The sequence below is a fragment of the Hypomesus nipponensis genome, chromosome 10 (genome assembly GCF_054491055.1).
Source record: "Hypomesus nipponensis isolate SF chromosome 10, ASM5449105v1, whole genome shotgun sequence".
Lineage (NCBI taxonomy): Eukaryota > Metazoa > Chordata > Actinopteri > Osmeriformes > Osmeridae > Hypomesus > Hypomesus nipponensis.
The window spans coordinates 16,057,263-16,080,000 of NC_140370.1; the positions used below are offsets into that span (position 1 = coordinate 16,057,263).

Below are 22,738 nucleotides of genomic sequence, written 5' to 3' on the forward strand. Positions count from 1 at the left end.
CGCATATCCAGGGGCCCAGCTGTGAAGGCTACATCATCATGCACGCGTGTCAAAAAATCAGTGCGAGATCTCGTGCGAGGTCTTTACTCGTCCGTGCAGAAGAGTTCTCACATCTGGACCGCAAACCAGTGCGTTTTCAACGTAGAGGCTGGAATATCTGTTCATAAAACAAACCGTAGATGTTTTTGATATATATGCCTATACATTCTAAATACCTTCGAAAACACAATTTAGTATTTGGTGCGAGAAAAGCACTGATCTGGTTAATAATTGCACATTAGACAACACTTATAAAGCTAGGTTAGAATCAGTGTGCAGTGAAAATGAATGAAATAAAGTTTGTGTTGTGAACCGAGGTAAAGTTATCGGATATTGGAAATGTTACTGAGTTTATATTTGCTTTAATCACTCAGAACAAACAAAAGTATTGAATAAAAATGTCCATGCATCATATTTTACGATTCTTTTCACTATATGTTCTAACAGGTTTTGCCCAGCACACGCTATCCATACCATTAACGGACAAAGTAACAAGGCTGAATGAAAACTCACACTAAACTAAGTAAATGATGAGTGTGTTCCTTTAATCGCGTCTATTCTATATCAGAAAATAAATGAGAAATAAAAGCGTCACAGCCCAGCAGGGTCATTCACGCGCACGCATGTTTATCCATGGAGCAATGTGAACGCGCCCCCTGCCCGTAGAAGGTGAGTGAATGTCTGGAGGAGAGGACTCGAGAACGCGACCGCCGGGATCGATCGGATTAAACTCGAATTGAGTGAAATTAACACAAAGGAGAAAGACAGAGTCGGCGAGGACGAGATACCAATACGCCGAACAATATATTACAACTTGAATTTCTTTATTTATACACGGACCACGAAGGATTTTACTGGAGATATTAACGGGAGTTAATTTGAGAAAGCCCGAACTGACCAAGCTTGTTGGGTAAGCGAGGATTGGTTTATTGAATGGTTAGAGGACGCATTCGCTTTGTACAATTTTGATTCGAAAGGGAAACTAGATAAGGTAGCTTTTTTGTATTTGCACAGATAAACTACCTGGCAAGTATTTGCATCATTAACCTTTTTCGAGCGAGTTTCATACTTTCTGCAGTCGACTTTTAATCCCCACGCAAATTTGCTTCTTAACTGGGACTGATCTAATTGAAAAACTTTGTGAAAGCTTATGAAAAAGAGGAAATGTGTCACTCTGTACCTTTTTATCTCATTTTGTGAACATTTCATTGATCGTAGACTTGCTTACTACCAGGTACCATGCTGTAATGCTAGCTAGCTAAGTATATAGCAAGTTTAGCTAGCTAGCTCGCCACCCGCTGCATTGAACTGAACGGGTCCCGAGTAGTTTTCCCCAAGTGAAGAATATTTCCCAACGCGGAGATCGCTCAATATAGTAAGGCACACATGTGCAACTTGTTGAATTGTAAAACAATGTTAAACTTGCACTTTTGTTATATTTGCTGTACAACACTAAAGTATGTGCTTTGGTTAGCTTGGCTTAGCTAGCTAATTGTGTGTTGGGCTAGAGACACGAGGTGGCTCGAACGTAGAGGTGAGTCACTGACCGAGCTGAATGAGAGCTAGCTAGCGCGAGGGAGATTCCCTTTGGATGCGCAGTCTTTGGAAAAAAATAAAATAAATAGAGGGCATATGTTGTGGCAAGATTGACGATAAGCTTTCAAGTTATGAAGTATAAGTGTTGAGTTTTCATGTGAGAGTGTTGAATTGAAATGGGTTGTGCAGCGACGGGATGATAAGTCGACTGTCCAGTGTTGTTGGACGAGAGGGACGGGGAGGGGGGGGGGGGGGGGGTGTCGGGGGACGGGGTGCCCGAGGCCAGACGGTCATTTGCGGAGCCATCTGTTTTTTCTCCTCGATTGTCCAAAGATAATTTCCAAAGTTTGGGAGAAAAAAAAATCTACATTCAGTCTCGCTATTTCTCACAGTTGGGGCATTTTCCCTAGTTGGGAATTACCTACGGTGAGTTGTGCGTTTCCGTCCGAAACGTGCGTAATGCTTGGTAGCATGGCTAATTAGCCTGCTAGCTTGTTGGAGGTGGCCCATAGGCATTAGTAGAGGAGAAGTTTAGCTTGTAGCATTGTATCATCATTTTCATTGTCTTTCAACTAGCTGTAAGGAGGCTAATTGTGTGCTAAGGGCTACTTTAATGGCGCATGTTGTTTGTGGGATGTAGAGGGAAACAGTTATTGTAATGCGCAACAGCAAACCGGGTGCACTTTATTGTTTCATTCGTTTCCGCGTTTTAAAGTTAGATAAGACTGGTTGTTTATAATGAAACATGGTGTCCGCAGTAACTTTGTTTCAAGGTACTTTGTGCCCCCCTCCGGTCCATCCGTTAAATTCGATTTAGAAACACCTGCCGCGGTTTCTCCCCCCCCACCCAACTCAAACCGATTATTCTTTTTCAAGCGAAGTTGGGCTACACTCCCAACCGTGTTGCTCTCTCCATTATGCTTTTCTAATCGTTCAACTCGCATTATGGATACCAGCAACTATACGTCTTGGGGTTTTTTTTTCTTCGGTTTTTGGTTATGATTGAACTAAACCTTAAAAAATATATATTCGGTGGGAGGAAAGGGGTCTACTTTGATAAGTTCTGAGTGCTTCAACAATCGAGTATCTCTTGAAATATTACCGCTTTTGCCACCTCCGCCGCCGGGGTAGTCTCTAACCTAAGATGGCAGCTTCTAATGTGTCGGGCCACTCCGCCGGCAGATAAGAGGCCCAGGGTATGGCGGAGTGAACAGATGTTGTTCACTATTGTGGCTTCACTCCTCGTCTGCCCTTTATTGTAGTTATTGAGGTACTTTTTTCCGCCTTAGAAACTGCGCCTGCTTGAAGACGGGGCTATGTTCAAAAAGTCGATGCGAACAAGTTTTTTGTTGTTGTTGTCGTTGCCAGTGTGCCTCAGTTGTACTAAAAACGTCCTACGTCCCCTTTCCATCTCTGCATTCAAGTAATACAATATTTCAGTCTGAAGTATAAATACTGGTGAAATGTGTTCGTGGACTTTTGTCATTGGCACGGTATGATTTTTTAAAATCTCTGACCCTATCATAAAGTTCATATAACTGCACAGTCTGACTGTGACCTTGGGATTGCTGGTTCAACGTGGCTACCTTCGCCCGTGTTGGAAAGTTAACCTACTTTCATTCTCTTAAATGGTGTATGTTTGCAACTCCATATTGCAGATCATGGTGCGTTTTAAACAGTTAAAGATGGAACGTATGGCTAGATCACCCCACTCAAAACCGTTTAACTTGACTGTAGCTTATATCGTTACTGTTAACAACATTTTCATATCGTTTTAAATTCGGTACCACTAGCTAGATCTGTAATGGCTGCGTTATAAACCAACTCTGTAACGCGTTCCCTGGAGTAAAAGGGGACAGCGGTGCGGAAACTAGGCTAAACTTTTTAAAGCTTTGAAAGAGGGCCAGTTGAGGGGGGAAACAAAGGGGGGAGAAAAAAGAAAAAAAATAACAGATGTGGCCATTTTGACCAGTTAAGACAGTGCAGTCCTATTGGGGGAGACAGAACACTAGGGGCCCTAGTTAACACTGCCATATTGTCCCTGCTGTGAAAATAAAGCATTGTTTGGCTCCCTCCTCCCCTATTTGGATAATGTGGATAGCAGTGCATTGTGGGTAGTTAGACGTTCGACCAGACCTCCCGACCAGTAGCATGTACAGTCCTCTGCCTGTGACCCGTAGGTAGGAACAGCCCTGTTTGTGTCAGTCAAGTAGATTATGGTTGAGCGAGATGGGTAGCTGGTAGATTTTAAGTCTGGTGCTAGATATCTCTAGATGGAGGAGGGGATACTAATGTGGTAAAACTTTTTGTGTCACTTTCAACCCATATATTCATCTGAAGAGGCCAGATTTTATGTCCGTTCTGTCACGTCAACTCCTCCTAGACAAGATGGAAATCTTTAGGACACATTTTCAGCCAATCAGACTGAAGGGTCCCTGGTCTGTGTTTGGTCTGTGTGTCTAGTCTAGTCTGTGTCACCTGCTCTCTGGTGTGGGTCGTGGGCAGAAACATTCAGACAGACAGGCAGCTACTCGGTGGTCTAGCACTCATCGTTTTACCTTTCTCCTGACCTGATTCTAGACATCCCTGTAATCCCCCCCCCCCCCTGCCTGTGGCTGAATCTCAATAGTCTACCACTGACTCCTAATCTCCATGCTCCATTTCTTCATGGTGAAATCGATTCAAAGGGCGCTCTCCCTGTGTATTTAGGTAGGATAATGCACACGAGGGGATGAGGACAGACTTGACATGCAGCCGTAGTCGAAGGAAGTTGGAGAGAGAAAGGAAAGACGACCCTTCCAAGATTAGCTGGACGATACGATGCAACTTGAAGGGAGATTTGTCTTTGGCTTCACAGATGGCACAGAGTTTCAATCCACACACAGTACAGAGTCAGATGGCTGAGTGGTGAGGGAGTCAGGCTACTAATCAGAAGGTTGCTGGATCGATTCCCCGCCGTGCCAAATGACGTTGTCCTTGGGCAAGGCACTTCACCCTACTTGCCTCGGGGGGGGGGAATGTCCCTGTACTTACTGTAAGTCGCTCTGGATAAGAGCGTCTGCTAAATGACTAAATGTAAATGTACAGAAATGCTTCAAACGGATGACGCCCCCCCCCCCTCCCCCCATTACAAACGCAACAGCACGATGAAAGCTTAAACCCGGCTATTAGTACCTGCTTGAAACTCACCAGTATAGAGTTAAAACAACCAGGTAACATGCTGCCTATACCTGTGTAGTCCACCTGTCGGTCTTTAACAGATAATGTGCTGAGCCTGGACTGCTTATCAGGGTTTTTTTTTCTATATCTACATTAGAGGCAGTAAAATAAATGGTTGATTTGGAGACTACCTCAGTCCTACCGGAGGTGATATGGGATACCTGCCAGGGAGCCTAACTCACGGGGTCGGCCATTGTAGTTCTGTGGCCGACAGTGGAGTTTGATTGGCTGTCGCCGCTGGTGGAGGGGCGGAGTTGTTGTCCTGTACAGGTAGTGTATGATGACGTGTGTGTGTGTGGATGTCCTTGGATGTCCTGTCTCACAAAGGTCCCAGGCAGGTAGGGGAGTCTTGCAGGTTTGTCCTCGGTGTTGTCAGATGACACAGTGCAGACGTTGTTTTTGTTTTTGATATGACATCTCATATGATTTCTACCCATCTGCTTTCACCCACACATCTTGTGTGTATCGTCTCTTGTTTAACGTGTGTGTGTGTCTGTGTGTGTGTGTGTGTGTGTGGCTGGCTGAGAGCTCTTCAAGCCCAGCCAGAGTGTTGCAGTGCCAAGGTTCCACCTGGAGTCTGTATCAACACCTGTAATCCCCCCTGGGGTCTCCAACACCAACTTCACTTCCTCTCCTGCCTCTTCCTGTTCTCTGCCGCTTCGACTCCTCCTCTCCCCCTCCTCTCCCCCTTCTATCATCACCCCATGATGCTACCCCGGCTGGGTAACATCTCTCCCACCCTTTCTCCCTCCCTGCCTCTCTCCCTCTCTGCCTCTCTCCCTCCCTCTCCTCTGCCTCCTCTCCAGTCCTTCGGGGCATTGGTCCCTCCGTCCTGACCCTGAGGTAGTCCTTCTGGCTCCTGTAATAGATTTACAAAAAAGGCGTGTGTGCGTGCAATGGGGGGGAGGTTATTTGAATGTTAGCCTTTTGAAGCTGTCATTTATTGATCTAATTGGTTGAGCACTTTGATTGATAGGGTATTGGTGTTATTGGTTTGTGTGTTTGTTGGTGGGGTTACGGGTGGGATAGCTACTCCATGCTTGCTTCTGATTGGTCACCGGCTGTGACAGGCTGTAGCTCAGCCGTTCCGAAGAGGAGAGGGAACGCAAACACATTTCCACTTCCCTTTTGCCTCCTCTCTCTCTCTCTCTCTCTCTCTCTCTCTCTCTCTCTCTCTCTCTCTCTCTCTCTCTCTCTCTCTCTCTCTCTCCCTCTCCCTCTCCCTCTCCCTCTCCCTCTCCCTCTCCCTCTCCCTCTCCCTCTCCCTCTCCCTCTCCCTCTCCCTCTCCCTCTCCCTCTCCCTCTCCCTCTCCCTCTCCCTCTCCCTCTCCCTCTCCCTCTCCCTCTCCCTCTCCCTCTCCCTCTCCCTCTCCCTCTCTCCCTCTCTCCCTCTCTCCCTCTCTCTCTCTCTCTCTCTCTCTCTCTCTCTCTCTCTCTCTCTCTCTCCTCCCCCTCTTGCAGGGTCAGACAGACTCGACAGGAAGCGCCCCCCCCCTCCCTCCAGACACACACACACACATTGCGTTTCCCAAGTGTCATAGCAACACGCATGACTGCATGCACATGCAGTCTCTCTCTCTCTCTCTCTTCCTGGTCTGCATCAAGCTGACCTGCACACTTCTGGGCAGCAGGGAGGGGGGAGGTGAGTGACAGCTATGGGGCAGAGGGGAGGGGCATCGGGGGGAGGGGTGTGGGGGGTAGAGTGTGTGTGTGTGTGTGTGAGAGAGCCTCTAGCGGTCCATTCAGCCGTGGTCCTGTCTAGTGGCAGGACTAGGCAGGGTGGCGCTGTTCACCAGCAGTCAAGGTCAAAGCTCCCGATGTGTATATCACTTGCTCGCTCTCTCTGTCTCACGCACACGTGTGCACGGGCCCCCACACCGCCCCCCCCCCCCCCCCCAGCCAGTGAGGGTCCTCAGCCAGTGATTCTTCAGGAGATACCAAGCCCCTGTGTTTGAAGCGCGGAGCAGATTGCATAAACAGAACTCCTTCCTGTTATTCACCCCCCTCCCCGCCGCAGAGAAAAAAACCTGTCCATTAACAAAGCAGCCGAGCGTAAAATACCCAGATTCCCCCTTCCCCTCCCTCCCTCCTTCCCTTCCCCTCCCTCCCTCCTTCCCTCCCCCTCCCTTCCTCCCCTCTGAGCTCAAATCCCAGCCCAAACACCCCCATCACGCACACACACAAACACACACACACACGCAGTAGTTGCCTACTACACCACTACAGACACTGCTCACCTCTTCCGTCTCACTCTCACACACACACACACACACTCTCACACACACACACACACGCTCCTTCAGCAGAGCAGGGTGTACTTATGTTTTATCCTCTGGCTCCTGCAGCATAACTAGAGGCAGCAAGGAGATGTTATTACTGAGGTGTTTATTGTTTAGGAGGACGTTTGGTGATGAAAGATAGAACTGTTGGCCTAGGGATGGTAATAGCTAGTATGTGTGTGTAGGTGTGTGTGTCTGTGCTGGTCTCATCCCTGCTGAGTGGTCCAACATTAGGGCCTGCCTCACTGCTCACTCAAACTCACCTCTCCTCCTTTCCTCTCTCTCCTTCTGCTGTGCCCACCTCTCCCCCTGCAACCCTCTCCCTCTATCCATCCTGTGTCCACACCTCTCCTCTCTACCTTCTCTTTCCATCTCTCTATACCTCCACCTCCCATCTCTCTCTCCCCCCCCCCGCCCCGCTACTTCCACCTTTCCTCTCTCTCCACCTCTCCTCTCTCCACCCCACTCTTCACCCCTCCATCTCTCTCTACCTCCCTCTCTCCTCCCACCACCTCTCTCCATTTCTCCTCTCTCTCCATCTCCCACTTCTCTCCATCTCAGCTTCTCATGGTTCTTTCCTCCACAGCTCTGTCCCCCCCCCCCCCCCACCACACACACACTTTTCAGGCTCCAAATACACATAATAACTGGGGCGTAGCCCTTCTGACAGACAGACACACACACGGGCACTGAACCACAGCTGTCACCCCGGGAAGAATTAGGTGAACGGTCAGCCTACCGGCTTAAACACCAAATCGCATCACAGGGATTCAAATTTGCGGCTTTTGGCTCTGCCAGGGCCCCTAGCGACCCCCACCCACCCACCTCCCTCCTTAAGTCTACACACACACACACACACACACACACACACACCCTCTGTGATGATCATATATGCACATCTCCTGCTTGTCCTCTCTCCTCTCTCTCACACGCCCAGCGACCGTGTGGCGTCATGGGGAGGCTATGAGCCCTGACACCATGAGCACCATGAGCACCATGAGCAAAGGAGAGAACTGGTGTGGTTGGGTGGAAGAGAGAGAGTGTGTGTGTGTGTGAGAACACAAGGAGAGAGTGTGTGTGTGTGTGTGGGGGGGGCTAAGGTTGATGATGGATAGACCAGGGAAGAGAGAAGGAAGCGGGGGGCTCCTCTTCCTGCTCGCTGCCGTAGCTCGGAGCTGTCACCACAACACACTCACCCCGGCCCGGTTCAGCTAACGTCGGCTAACTAGCTCCTCCACTTCAGGTTCTTGCAGTGGTAGAGGGAGCTGTGGTTAACATCTGAGTGCACTGTGTGCGTGTGTGTGTGTGTGTGTGTGTGTGATTTGTACTATATGCACCAGTATAAACAGGAAGTGTGTGAGTTCATAGGCTCTGTAGTGGCTTTCTGCGGATGTGACATCACAACTTGACACACACACACACACACACACTGTAGTTGTTCAACCCTTTTCTTTCCTATTCTCTCTCTCTCTCAACTCTCCTTTTGTCTCCCCCTCTGTCAGTCTAATCTCTCCCTTTCCTCTCTCTCTTTCAGTCAGCTCTTTACCCTCCCTCCCTCCGTGTTGACACGCACACACGCGCTGCAGCTTGTTGTGTCTACTTCCTCTTCTGACGCCAGCCGGGCGCTCACCCCTTCATCTCCAGGGGGGAGGGGGAGGAAGGGGGGGGGGAGGGAGGGAAAGGGGGGTGGAGACGGATGCCCCCTCCCCCCGCCTCCCCCCGTGTTGAAACTCCTGTCTCCTCCCTTCTGGGAGAACCTCGTTCACGGAGAGGTCAGATTATGACTTGACGGAGGTCTCTCTCCCCCCCCCCCCCTCTCCTAGTCTCTCCTCTGATCTCTCTCCTCTCGTCTCTCCGTGTGGAGGCGGGCTCAGGTCTCAGCAGGAGGGGGGTCAGATTGCGGCGGGCTGCTGTGGGTCTCTGTGGCTGTGCCGCTTTTACAACAAGGCCCTTATTATGCTAATGCTCTGCTTCAGATGAAGTTGCAGTTTGGGCAGGAAGTGGCCGGGGCCGGGGCCGGCGGAGAAAGGTCATTGGATGACGGGGCCGGCCTGCCAGGAAGCCAGAGGCCATGTGGAGAAGAGAGAAAAGAAGGGATGGGGGGGAGGAGGAGGAGGAGGGGAAGGAGAGGAGGGGGGGAAGGAGAGGGGGAGGGGGAATTCTCTAGTGGGTGAAGTTTGAGGCATTGACGTTTGAGGCTGTGCACACCTCCCCCACTCAGACAGACACGCATGTACACACACACACACACACGCCCTCCGTCGCGTGTTGAGTTTGGGACACCCAATACCAGGGCTGGGTGTGTGCCTGGCTTATCTCGCACACCTCCATAAGTCCTCCTGCTCATCTGATTACACAGCTCAGGACACGGCCAGGTTGAGGACACACACACACACACACACACAAGCACACACAGAGAACCACTCCAACAACAACCCAGCTCACATTCTTTCATCTCTGCCCGACAACAAACACTGTACAACTCTAAGACCATCCAAACAAGGGGCCGCTTCAACACACACACACACACACACACACACACACACACACACACAACACTGGCTTGCATTCTTTCTCTTTCTGCCTAACAACAACACACACACACACTAGCTCACATTCTTCTCCTTCTGCCCAACAACACACACACACACACACACTCAGGCCAGAGCAGGTGGCTGCCTCCTTGTATTCTCACATCTGCTGGGCTGGCCTGGCAGCTGCTGCTGTTTAAACACAGCTCCTGCTGCCGCTACCAGCCTTTGTTCTCTGCGCTCCTCTCCAACCCAACACTCAATGAGTTTAGTGTAGTGTGTGGTGTGTGTGTAGTGTGTGGTGTGTGTGTGTTGGAGAGAAGTCTTTTGTTTGAAAGCAAATGGAAACTGAGGTGGGATGGAGCAGGGGGGGGGGGGGGGAGAGAAGGAGGGGGATGAAAGAGACTATGGAGGGGGGAGGGTGGGTGGGGGAGGGGGTGTTGCAACTGATTTAACTGCTAAACATGAGCTACTTTGCAGAGCCTGTTCACAGGGCTGGTCGGAGGTTGGGTGATTACATATAGTTGACCACAGCTTACGTAAGTTCCAACGCTAATACGGTTTCTCTCTCTCTCTTCCTCTCTCTGTCCCTTCCTCTCCCCCTCCCTCCCCCGCCCTGCAGGACTCGTAACCTGCCTGCGCCTGACACTGCGTTCTCGTTCTCCGAGAGAATTAGGGAAATATGGAGTGACATGCTGCAGATCAGCTAGCGGCTTAGCAGCTTTGAGGACATCCACCTCCGAGCGAGCAGATCCCCCGTCAGGCAGCATGGCTGACCCAGGGATGATGAGCCTGTTTGGGGACGACGCCAGCCTCTTCTCGGACGGGCTGGAGGGGCTGGGAGACTGTGGCTTCCCCCAGGGCGCCCAGGCCAACGCCATGGGCCAACAGATGCCCCTGGAGCACCAGGGCTACGGCTCCCTCTCCTCCTCCTCCCTCCTCCTCCCCTCCCAGCCGGGCCAGGCCAGTGGACCAGGACCAGGACCCGGCCCAGGACAGCCCAAGATGGGGCTCCCCTACGACCCCTTCTCCCCCTACGAGCAGCAAGGAGGACAACAACAACAACAGCAGCAGCAGCAACAACAACAGCAACAACAACAGCAACAGCGCATGATGGCCAACGGCCCCGCCCTCAACGGCCTCGCCGCCCAGTCCCGTTACCACAGCAACGCGGCGGTCCCCCACGGCAACGCCGGCCAGGGCCTCCAGCAGCACCAGGTGTACCCGGGGGCGCACGGCGACGGGCGCCAGCAGGCCTTCCCCGACGCGGGCGCCGTGTGGGCCGTCCAGGTACCCGAGCAGGGCCGGACCCCCTTCCAGCAGCAGGGCGGGGCCAGCCAGCAAGGCCACGCCCACCAGATGGGTGGCTACATGGGGCGGAGCGACTACGGGGGCATGCAGGGTCACGGCCAGACCCAGACCCCCCCCAGGGTCAACCACTTCCCCCAGCAGGCCATGGCCCAGGAGCCCAGCCACTACATGGGCCATGTGGGCATGCCTGGTCCCCCCATGAGGGCCCCCATGGCCCAGCAGCAGTTCCTCCACCGCCAGGCCCTTCAGGACCCCCTGGCCCAGCCGCGCTACCCCCAAAGCCCGTCCCGCCAGCCCCCCCAGCAGCAGCAGCAGCAGGTGCTGGCCGGACGCTCCCCCCACCAGAACATGGGCTTTGGTCTCCACACCCAACCCCAGCCCCAGCAGGTGCCCCCCAGTGCGGTGGGAGGCTCCGCCCAGTATCCTCCAGGCCCCGCCCACTACCCGCCCCAGTACGCCAACATCAATCAGGGATTAGGTTCCAGCCCAGGCATGGGTCCGGGCATGGGCCTTACCGCCACCAGCAACCCCCCCAACAGCAGTGCCAGTGGGGCCATGGGCCAGGCCCAGCGCTACCCCCCCAACGCGGGGCCTGGGGCCGCGGGGCCCCCTCAGAGGTACCCCGGCCCCCCCCAGGTCCACCAGCAGTCGGTCCACCCCCACCCCAGCCAGATGACGGGTCAGCCTATGCACCCCCCCACCCAGCCCCAGTCCGGCCCCCAGCACCTGGTCCCCCCACCTCAAGGATCCTACAGCCCCTCCATGTCGCCCATGAGGGGGATGGTCAACCCTGCCGGCACCCCTCCTCCCCAGCAGGTTCGGCCCCCCAGCGCCGGCTTGGTCTCCGATGTCGGGGGCTACCCTGGGGTCCCGATCCAGGCCCCCAACACCATGGTCCCCCCTCAGAGGACCCCCACCCCCTCGGGTGGGCCCCAGCCTCACCCCCAGCTCCACCCCCAGCACCCCGGCCACCCCCACCAGCTCTACCCAGGCATGCCCCCCAGCCAGGCCCAGAGAGGACCCCTTCCCCAGGCCAGACCCCCAGGGCCTCCCCTGGCCCACGTGGAGGTTCCAGGAGGCCCAGGGGATCAACGGCTGCTCCCTCCCCAACAGCAAGGCTCCAGAGCTGGGCAGCAGCTGCAGCCACCACCCCTGGCCTTCCAGCAGCTGCAACAGGTGCACCCTGCCCAGGCGGCGCTGCAACCCTCCCAGAACCAAACGCACCTGGCTGGACCCCCCCACCACCTCCAGAACTCCCCGCCCAACCAGTCGCCCTGGGCCCCTCCTCACGCGTCGCCCCCCACCCAACAAAAAGTGCCTCACACTCAGGTGAGTGTGGAACTGTGTGTGTGTGTGTGGGGGGGGGGGGGGGTGTTCACAGGCACACCGCTTGTGTGTTTGTTTTGCTTTCATGTGTGTGGGGGGGGGGGCAAATATGTGTGAGAGACAGCAGTTATTTTGGAGACTGCTCATGAGAGGTGTGTGGGTGGAGGGTGTTGGGGAGGTGTGTGTGTGTGTGTGTGTGTGTGTGTGTGGGGGGGGGGGTAGAGGGTGTTTGGGAGGTGTGTGGGGAGGGGGGTGGAGGGTGTTGGGGAGGTGTGTGTGTGTGTGTGTCCTCTGCTACATATCCTGGCCCTCCACAAGACCCCGGCGCCACACTGCTAATCTCCTAACCCCTCCCCCTTCCCTCCTCCCCCTCCCTTCTCTCTGAGGGGGAATACTCCCTTCCTGCTCTCTAAGCATCTCTCTCCACCCCCGCCTGCTCTCTCTCTCTCTCTCTCTCTCTCTCTCTCTCTCTCTCTCTCTCTCTCTCTCTCTCTCTCTCTCTCTCTCTCTCTCTCTCTCTCTCTCTCTCTCTCTCTCTCTCTCTCTCTCTCTCTCTCTCTCTCTCTCTCTCTCTCTCTCTCTCTCTCTCTCTCTCTCTCTCTCTCTCTCTCTCTCTCTCTCTCTCTCTCTCTCTCTCTCTCTCTCTCTCTCTCTCTCTCTCTCTCTCTCTCTCTCTCTCTCTCTCTCTCTCTCTCTCTCTCTCTCTCTCTCTCTCTCTCTCTCTCTCTCTCTCTCTCTCTCTCTCTCTCTCTCTCTCTCTCTCTCTCTCTCTCTCTCTCTCTCTCTCTCTCTCTCTCTCTCTCTCTCTCTCTCTCTCTCTCTCTCTCTCTCTCTCTCTCTCTCTCTCTCTCTCTCTCTCTCTCTCTCTCTCTCTCTCTCTCTCTCTCTCTCTCTCTCTCCCCTCCTTTACTGTTTCTCTACCACATCAATTTCTTTTTCTCTCCCCCCATTCCTCTTTCTCCCTCTCTCATTCCTCTCTCTCTCTCTCTCCCATCTCTGTGTCTCTATCTCTTTCTGTTTGCCTAGTCTGTCTCGGAGGAGTCATGCGTGAGTTAATGGTGTACAGCAGGATGTGCCCTGTCGAGAGGGAGAGAGAGAGAACTGAGGAGGGGAGGAGGGAGAGGGGGATTGAGAGGAGGGGGAAGTCAGTGGGGAGTGGAGGTTAGCAGATCTCAATAGCTGCTTGTGTGTGTGTGTGTGTGCTTGCTTGCTTGTGTTTGCTATTCTGTGTGTGCGCGCATCACGTGCCCCTGCTTCCATTAGCTTGTTTTGTGCTCCAAGCCTCTTTCTCTGCTGACCCATTCCCAGACAATGGCAGCACACACAGATCCAGCACTTAGTGTCTCTCTCTCTGTCCTCGTTCTCATTCACACCATCGCCGCTCTCCTCTGCTCATCCCACCCCCCATCCTCTCCCCACCAGCGGACCCCCCCCCCCCCACACACACACACACACACACACACACACACATCCGGCCTCTATAGTGAGCTCCGATTAGGCAGTTTTGTGGTTGACATTTAAGATGTCAGAGTTAATTTGCCCAACGCGAGTGACCTAGATGTTGCACACAGTTGAGCCGCACGCATCGCTTGGGTGCGCTTGATTCGGTGCGCTGGCTGGCTGGCTGGAGGGAGGTAGCCCCATTATCAGCGAGCCTTGCTCAGAAAATGTGCCTGGGGATGTTAGCCGGGCCGTGATGGACTGGAGTACTTCCTGTGGTGGATCTGATGTTGTTGTTGTAGGAGACCACCCCCAACCCCCCCTCTCTCTGTGGCACACATGCGCATGCACACACACTGCGGTGGCTGTGCCTGTCTGGGCAACTGCTCTAAGCCCTGTCTGCGCTCTAATGTGGCTATGGACACACACATACACACAGCTCCATGTTCCTCAAAGCCCCAGCTCAAGGTCACTACACTGATGGAAAGCTTCTCTGTGACCTTTGTTCTACATAACATCAGTCATCCTCTCTCTCTCTCTCTCTCTATCCCTCCCTCCTGCTCTCTATTCCCCTCCTCCCTATCTTTCTCTCTCTTCATCCACCTGTCTCAATCGCTCTCCATGAATCCATCCTTTTATCTCTCCGTCAAACTTTCAATTTCTTTATCTTTCTCCATCACTCCCCCTCCCTCCATCTCTTTCGCTCTCTCTCCATCATTGTGTCTCTCGCTCACTGTTGATCTACATAGACGTATCACTCTTTCTGTCCATCTGTCACACATTCTACCTGTCTTACTATCCCACTCTGATGCACTGTGTCTGGTAGTGGTGATGGGTAGCAGAGACTGCAATGAAGAACTGACAGGAGTGACCAATAGGAGAGACCGCAAAATGGGATTGTTAGTGGAGGTCTGACAGGGATATGGGTCTGGTAAGAGAGAGAGAGAGAGAGACAGGGATATGGGTCTGGTAAGAGAGAGAGACAGGGATATGGGGCTGGTAAGAGAGAGAGAGACAGGGATATGGGGCTGGTAAGAGAGAGAGAGAGAGAGACAGGGATATGGGTCTGGTGAGAGAGAGAGGGGGATATGGGTCTGGTGAGAGAGAGGGAGAGACAGGGATATGGGTCTGGTGTGAGAGAGAGAGAGGGAGAGAGAGGGAGAGACAGGGATATGGGATATGGGGCTGGTAAGAGAGAGAGACAGGGATATGGGTCTAGAGAGAGAGAGAGAGAGAGAGAGAGAGAGAGAGATATGGGTCTGGTAAGAGAGAGAGAGAGAGAGAGAGAGAGAGAGAGAGAGAGAGAGAGAGAGAGAGAGAGAGGGATATGGGTCTGGTAAGAGAGAGAGACAGGGATATGGGTCTGGTGAGAGAGAGAGAGAGAGACAGGGATATGGGTCTGGTGAGAGGGAGAGAGAGAGAGAGAGAGACAGGGATATGGGTCTGGTAAGAGAGAGAGAGAGAGACAGGGATATGGGTCTGGTAAGAGAGAGAGAGAGAGACAGGGATATGGGGCTGGTAAGAGAGAGAGAGACAGGGATATGGGGCTGGTAAGAGAGAGAGAGACAGGGATATGGGTCTGGTGAGAGACAGAGGGATATGGGTCTGGTAAGAGAGAGAGAGAGAGAGACAGGGATATGGGTCTGGTGAGAGACAGAGGGATATGGGTCTGGTAAGAGAGAGAGAGAGAGACAGGGATATGGGTCTGGTAAGAGAGAGAGAGAGAGACAGGGATATGGGTCTGGTGAGAGACAGAGGGATATGGGTCTGGTAAGAGAGAGAGAGAGAGAGAGACAGGGATATGGGTCTGGTAAGAGAGAGAGAGAGGGGGATATGGGTCTGGTGAGAGAGGGAGAGACAGGGATATGGGTCTGGTAAGAGAGAGAGACAGGGATATGGGTCTGGTAAGAGAGAGAGAGAGAGAGAGAGAGAGAGAGAGAGAGAGAGACAGGGATATGGGTCTGGTAAGAGAGAGAGAGAGAGAGAGAGACAGGGATATGGGGCTGGTAAGAGAGAGAGAGAGAGACAGGGATATGGGTCTGGTAAGAGAGAGAGAGAGACAGGGATATGGGGCTGGTAAGAGAGACCAGTAGGAGAGGTGTGTTTGTGTGTGTGTGTCAGACAGACAGACAGACAGACAGACAGACACTCCAGTCTAACAGGAAGAGATGAGCTGATAGTTCTCTAGAGTGTTCTGTGCCCTCAGGCTATGGCTGTCATCTAGTTTAAAGACTGATGAATTGTCTAGCTGTGTGTGTGTGTGTGTGTGTGTGTGTGTGAGAGAGGGTGAGGTACCGTTGTCACCCTTTAACCCCTCACCCTTTGAAATGCTCACCAATACTCGCACACTAATCTGTAACTGTGTAGGATTGTGGTGTGACGCCCTGCTTACACTGGTGTTAGGCTTTGAGATCTGTTCTGGGGATTAGGAATCGCCTGGGGGCCTACATTCTACCCTAGGGTCCTACTCCCTTTACTGGAGTCCTACCCCAAACTTTTGTCCTGCCTCTCACCTTAGGGTCCTACCCCAAACTTTTGTCCTGCCTCTCACCTTAGGGTCCTACCCCAAACTCCTGGGTCCTAGCACCTACCCTGTGGTCCTAACCCACTGGTTGGTGCCTGACTGGTGATAGGTCTGTGTAGATGTGGCGTGGTGGTGGAACCGTGGATGTTAGCACTTACCATTTAATACTGACTGATGCATGCCAGCTCATCACACTGTCTCTGTGTGTGTGTGTGTGTGTGCACGGTCACATCGTCTACTGCTCCTCACTGCGCTCTCCTCTCAATTCATCCCTTTCCCCTCCGGTTTATTCTATTAACCATCTCTCCTCTCATCATCTCCTCCTCATCCAATCATCCCCTCCTCCTCCCTCCCCAGTCTTTCCCCTCCTCACCTCCTCACCTCCTCACCTCCTCACCTCCTCACCTCATCCCCTCCTCACCTCCTCCCTCCTCACCTCATCCCTCCTCCCTCCTCACCTCATCCCCTCCTCACCTCATCACCTCGTCCCTCATCCCCTCCTCACCTCCTCCCTCCTTACCTCATCCCTCCTCACCTCATCCCCTCCTCCCTCCTCACCTCATCCCTCCTCACCTCATCCCTCCTCACCTCATCCCTCCTCACCTCATCCCCCTCCTCAACTCATCCCCTCCTCCCATCTCACCTCATCCCTTCCTTATCTCCTCCCCTCTGCCCCTTCCTCCCCATCTCCTCCTCCCTCCTTCAGGGAGTATTTAGCTGGGAGAGCCAGATTACCCGTCACTCTGGCCCTTCTGAGGGATGGAACCTGACACTGGCCGGATCCTATTCTGCTCCGCCACTGCTGTCACATTAGCCATGCAGCCTGTGTGTGTGTGTGTGTGGGGGGGGGGGCTGTGTGTGTGTGGGGGGGGGGGGGGCTGGCTGTGTGTGTGTGTGTGTGGGGGGGGCTGGCTGTGTGTGTGTGTGGGGGGGGGGGCTGTGTGTGTGTGGGGGGGGGGGGGGGGGGGGGCTGGCTGTGTGTGTGTGGGGGGGGCTGGCTGTGTGTGTGTGGCTGCGTGTGCACCAGCTCTGGCCCATTGTCATTCATGTGATTGATTATCGGGGGAAGCTTGGCAAGAGGAGACATCTATCTGTTAAAGAGGCAGCACCACCTCCAATTCACTCTGTCTCTCTCCCTCCCTCCCTCCCTCTCTCTCTCTCTCTCTCTCTCTCTCTCTCCCCCTCTCTCTCTCCCCCTCTCTCGCTCTCTCTCTCTCTCTCTCTCTCTCTCTCTGTCTCTGTCTCTGTCTCTCTCCCCTCTCACTTTATTTATTTTCTCACACACTATCTATGCATCTCATCTATAACCACAATCCTTCTTTCTCTTTCGTTCTCTTTCTTGCATGCCCTCTCCTCTCTCCCTCTTCCCCCTCTCCTCCCTCCAACTGTGTTCTCCCTGCTGTCTAGGTTGGGCTGTGAAGCCATCCTCCGTGACCTTGCTGTAGTTTGGCATGCACCCTGCACCCAATCTGTCTGCTGCACTGTGTGTGTGGGTGTGAGAGAGGAAGAGAGAGGGGGGGTAGAGAGAGAGAGACACTCGCTAGGCCGTTTACAGGAAATTAGCATTCTCCTGCAGCATCTGATGTGGTTCCTACAAAAAAAGTTGATTCTTTGACTGATGCGGGGCCTGGGGGAGAAAGATGACAAACGGTGCAGATCTCTCATGTCTCTCTCCTTTCTGTCTCTCATGGAAACGGAATCCAGAGATACAGCCTCTGTTTCTCTTCTCCTCCTCCCTCTCTACTAGAAGGCTGCTGTTGCATATTGCAGTAAACTTGCTGATGTCCATAAACACAAAACACCAGTTCTCCCTCCTCACATCCCTTCATTCCCGGTGCTCGCCCTCCCTCTCCATCCCTCCCTCCCTCTCTTCCTCACTCCCTCCCTCCCTCTTTCCCTATCTCCCTCCCTCCCACCAACCCCTCCCAGGGTGTTTTGAAGTATGGATATAATTTATTCGTGTCATAATGCCTGGGCTCCATCTGCTTGTGGGACTGTGGGCAGCTGGAAGCCCCAAACAGCTGCCAGCGTGCTTCCTGTCAGCCCTGCTCTACTGGGGATAGGAGGGGGGAGGAGAGGAGGGACGCAGACAGGCAAGGGGGAGAGGTGTGTGTGTGTGTGTGGAGAGACCGGATACAGTGAAGGGGAGGGGGGGGTTTGGGGGGTGGGCAACACTATATGTGACTTGTATAGATATTTCTCCATTGTCTTGAGACATTACGAATGTGATTTTGTATTTTCTATTTATTACACACCTTGTGTTGTCTTCTCTGCCAGGGCATATCAACAAATTAATCTATCCTCCTCTCTCTCTCCTCCATCTCTGTCCCCCCCCCCCCCTCTCCTGGCAGCATTCCCCATCAGCGCCGGCAGGAGAGTCTCCGGGCCCTGACTGGACACTCAGAACCACGGGACCCAACAGCCAATCAGCCGGCCCCGACCAGCAGCCCCTCCCCCAGCCGGACGCCAAGCCAAAAAAGAAGAAGAAAAAGAAAGCCAAGGTGAGCGGGGAGGAGGAGACGGCGGGCGAGGGAGGGATGACCACCATGATGATGATGGTGAAAGCAGAAGGAGGGGCGGATGGCGTGGGAGCGGCAGGAAGCGATCTGGACCCGGCCGCGGCGGGGGCCCTAGAGGAATCGCCGGGAGAGAAGAAGAAGAAATCGAAAAAGAAACCCAAGGAGGCCAAGACCCCCAAGGCCCCCAAGGCTCCCAAGACCCCCAAAACACCCAAGACCCCCAAAGAGCCCAAGGAGAAGAAGCCCAAGATGACCACGCCCAAGACCCCCAAGAAACCCAGGTAGGTCTCAGCTCTGCTGGTAACACTACACCCTGGTATCTCATGAACACACCTGGTAACACTGTAGAACACCTGGTATCTCATGAACACACCTGGTAACACTGTAGAACACCTGGTATCTCCAGAACACACCTGGTAACACTGTAGAACACCTGGTATCTCATGAACACACCTGGTAACACTGTAGAACACCTGGTATCTCCAGAACACACCTGGTAACACTCTAGAACACCTGGTATCTCCTGAACACCTCTGGTAACAGAAAGCTTGATACACTCTCATCCAGTTGGCCTCCTCACATGACCTGTTGCCGCACCCTCTTTTCAGTCACGTGACCAATCAGAGCGCCCCATAACCTCTCTGAGATCACAACCCTGAGCGATCTTGCGTGGCCGAGTGTGCGCGCTAATTATTTCTGTTGCCTTTTAAAGGAATAGTCCACTGAAACATGTACCATACTTGGCCGGTGCGTCTGATCAGAGAGGTGATCTGGTGGTGTTGTTGGGCAGAACAGAACAGCACCAGACTGTACCTGGGATATGTCTGGGGGGGGGGGGGGGGGGGGGTTCCAGAAAGACAGAGACCTCACCCGACGAACTGATAGAGGGAGAGAAAAGGGGGGGGGGGGGGGGGGGGGGGAGTAGGGAGAAAGAGAGAGGAGTAGAAGCTGGGTATGACAGAGTGGAAAGAGAGTGTTAGGTGGGGGGGAGGAGAGAGAGAGAGAGAGAGAGAGAGACTTTCCATTGTGGAGGTGGTAACATGAGCTGCCTGAGGAATGTCAGCTAGTCAGCCCCGCCCCCTCCTCCCCCACCCGCTCCTCTGTCACTCCTCTCTCCCCCTGCAGATCCTTTCATCCTCAGGAAGAGGGAGGGGCCAGCCCTGCATCTGTGGCCCAGCGCCGGGCAGGGGTCAGCACAGGGAGGGGGGGGGGGGGTGTTCGTTCAAGAGGGGGGAGGGCTAAAGTATGTGTGGCTGGATCCAGGGAGAGAGTGTGTGCATGTTTCTGTTTGTTTGTACTGGTGGTGTGTGTGTGTGTTTGAGAGAGAGGGAGAGACGGGGGAGGGGCTGGTAATCACGGGGCGCAAAATGGCGTCTAATGGTAATGAGGTCCATGCTGGTTGATTTAGCCTGTGTGTGTGTGGGAGGGGGGCCGGAAGGCCAGCTAAAACCCCTGCACACCGGCGCTAACTGGCTCCAATCAGTGTGTGTATCTCCAGCCCTCCATTTTGTGGCCAGGCCAATGGGTTAATTTAGCATAATAATGGTGGCAGACAGGGAGCCCATTCAGCCCAGCTCTGCTCTGAAATGGTGGACAGGCAAACTGTTGAAGTCGGAAGGTTAAACAGTTGGAAGATTCTAGAACCTTCCGCTTTTTATTAGAAGGTTCTGGAAGTTCCAGAATCTTCCGCCTTCATTAGAAGGTTCTGGAACTTCCAGAATCTTCCGCCTTCATTTGAAGCTTCTGGAACTTCCAGAACCATCCGCCTTCATTCGAAGCTTCTGGAACTTCCAGAATCTTCCGCCTTCATTAGAAGGTTCTGGAACTTCCAGGACCTTAACTCTACATTAGAAGGTTAGACCTGGACCTGGGTTTTGGGCCAGAGCTGGTCCCAGATCAGCCTCCTCCACACTTCCCCTCATGGATAGCATGGTGTCTGGAGGGGGGGTGGGAAGAGAGGGTAAAGAGAGAGATAGGTGTGTGTGTGTGTGTGTGTGTGTGTGTGTGTGTGTCCGGTAGTATCAGACAGGGCTGGATCAGCAGGTCTGGACATCCAGTCAGAGAGTCGCACTTCCTGTGTTCTGACCTTGTGTTTGTCAGTTCTCTCTCTCTCGCCCACCCCCTCCCTGTTCCTGTCGCTCCCTCCCTTTTCCCCTCTTTTCCTCTCGCTCGCTCTCCTCACTCCCTCGTTTCCGTCTTATCTCATACCTCTCGTCCTCTATCTTTCCCTCTCCCTCTTTCCCCATCTCTCCCTTCCTTTTTTTTTCCCTCCCTCCCTCCCTCCCTCCCTCCCTCCCTCCCTCCCTCCCTCCCTCCCTCCCTCCCTCCCTCCCTCCCTCCCTCCCTCCCTCCCTCCCTCCCTCCCTCCCTCCCTCCCTCCCTCCCTCCCTCTGTCACACACCCACCATCTCTCTCTGTCACACACCTATAATCTCGCTCACGCGTGGTCATCCTGAGAGGAAGCACAGCTATAAATAGCTTCTTCTCCTGCGTAGAAGCCACACCCGCGCGCGTGCGTGTGTGTGTGGGTGTGGGCTGACTTGTTTGCAGTACACAGAGCTGTCAGTTGTGTGCTGCTCCGTGTGTGAGGAGGTAGAAACATCCTCAGGGCTGACGCAAGGGTTTGTCTGTTTGCATTGAGGTAACACACACATGCACAGACACACACACACGTTCTCACTCTCTCCCAGCTCCAGGATATGTGTTTATTTACCTGTGTTGCCTGCGTTAGGCCCCTCCCTAGACTGGTCACATGACAAGCGGGCGTCTTCCTCCTGTCAGGACCGGGCCCTGTTGGTGTGCGTCGTGTGTTTATGACCTGGGCGTGGTTTGTGCGTCGTGTGTTTTTGCGGGTATCTCCATGATGAGGGTGATTGTGTGTCTGTGTGTTGCCAGGGGAGGTGCAGGGGTCTAGCTGAGAGTGACTCATCTCAGCACTCCCAGCAGGTGTCCTATAACTCTCCCATTGACCTCTGCCTCCCCTCCCCCCTCCTCTCCTCCTCCCTTCTCTCCTCCTCGCCCCCCCTCCTCCCCTCCCTCCACACTGTCAGTGAGGGGCATCTCTGCTCACACACACACATGCACTTACACTCTCACACCACACCACACACACACATGCGTGCGAGCCTCAGCTGGATGTAAATGTCAGGAAGGCCTCCAGAGAGCACGGCTCTGCCACAGCCCCAGTGCATCATGGGAGCTGCATAGCAGCGCTGTGGAGCACCTGGAAACCTGATCTACATACATACACACACACACACACACACACACACACACACACACACAGAGGCACGTTCTGACACACACACACACTTACAGCCACACACTTAAAGACGCAGTATTGATCGATCAGGCCACCAGAGCAGATGTCTGACCAGGTCAGCTGGACTGGAGACACACTGGAGAGAGATGGGGGAGGGGGGGAGAGACTGGTCTAGATGGGGGGAGGGGGGGAGAGACTGGTCTAGATGGGGGGGGGGGGGAGACTGGTCCAGATGGGGGAGGGGGGGAGAGACTGGTCTAGATGGGGGGGGGGGGGGGAGAGACTGGTCTAGATGGGGGGGGGGGAGAGACTGGTCCAGATGGGGGAGGGGGGAGAGACTGGTCTAGATGGGAGGGGGGGGAGAGACTGGTCTAGATGGGAGGGGGGGGGGGGAGAGAGACTGGTCTAGATGGGAGGGGGGGGGGCGGGGAGACTGGTCTAGATGGGGGTGGGGGGGGAGAGAGAGAGACTGGTCTAGATGGGGGGGGGGGGGGGGGGGAGAGACTGGTCTAAGTACAGGGACATTCCCCCGAGGCAACTAGGGTAAAGTCACAGCCGGGAATCGAATTGTCAACCTTCAGATAGATAGGCCGACTCCCTAACTGCTCAGCCATCTGACCCCGGAGGGAGGGGAGGAAAGAGACGGTGCATGAGAGACGAGTGAGAGAAGGAAGTTGTGGGAGGGGGGAGGAGGGAGAAAGAGTGAGAGGGTGAGAGAGGGAAGGGAAGTATGAGAGAGCTTCTAATAGTTG

The 22,738-nt window shown here is 53.9% G+C and overlaps 1 protein-coding gene across 1 annotated transcript in view; it reads left to right on the forward strand.

Moving 5' to 3' along the window:
* The first annotated feature begins 718 nt into the window (after nucleotides 1–718).
* The window catches only part of chd7 (chromodomain helicase DNA binding protein 7), a 58,007-nt gene continuing 35,987 nt past the window's right edge, over nucleotides 719–22,738 (forward strand). The window contains 3 exon segments of the mRNA XM_084706836.1: nucleotides 719–949; nucleotides 10,227–12,244; nucleotides 18,557–19,005. Of these exon segments, the coding sequence (XP_084562962.1) occupies nucleotides 10,373–12,244; nucleotides 18,557–19,005 (2,321 nt within the window). The 5' untranslated portion in view covers nucleotides 719–949; nucleotides 10,227–10,372.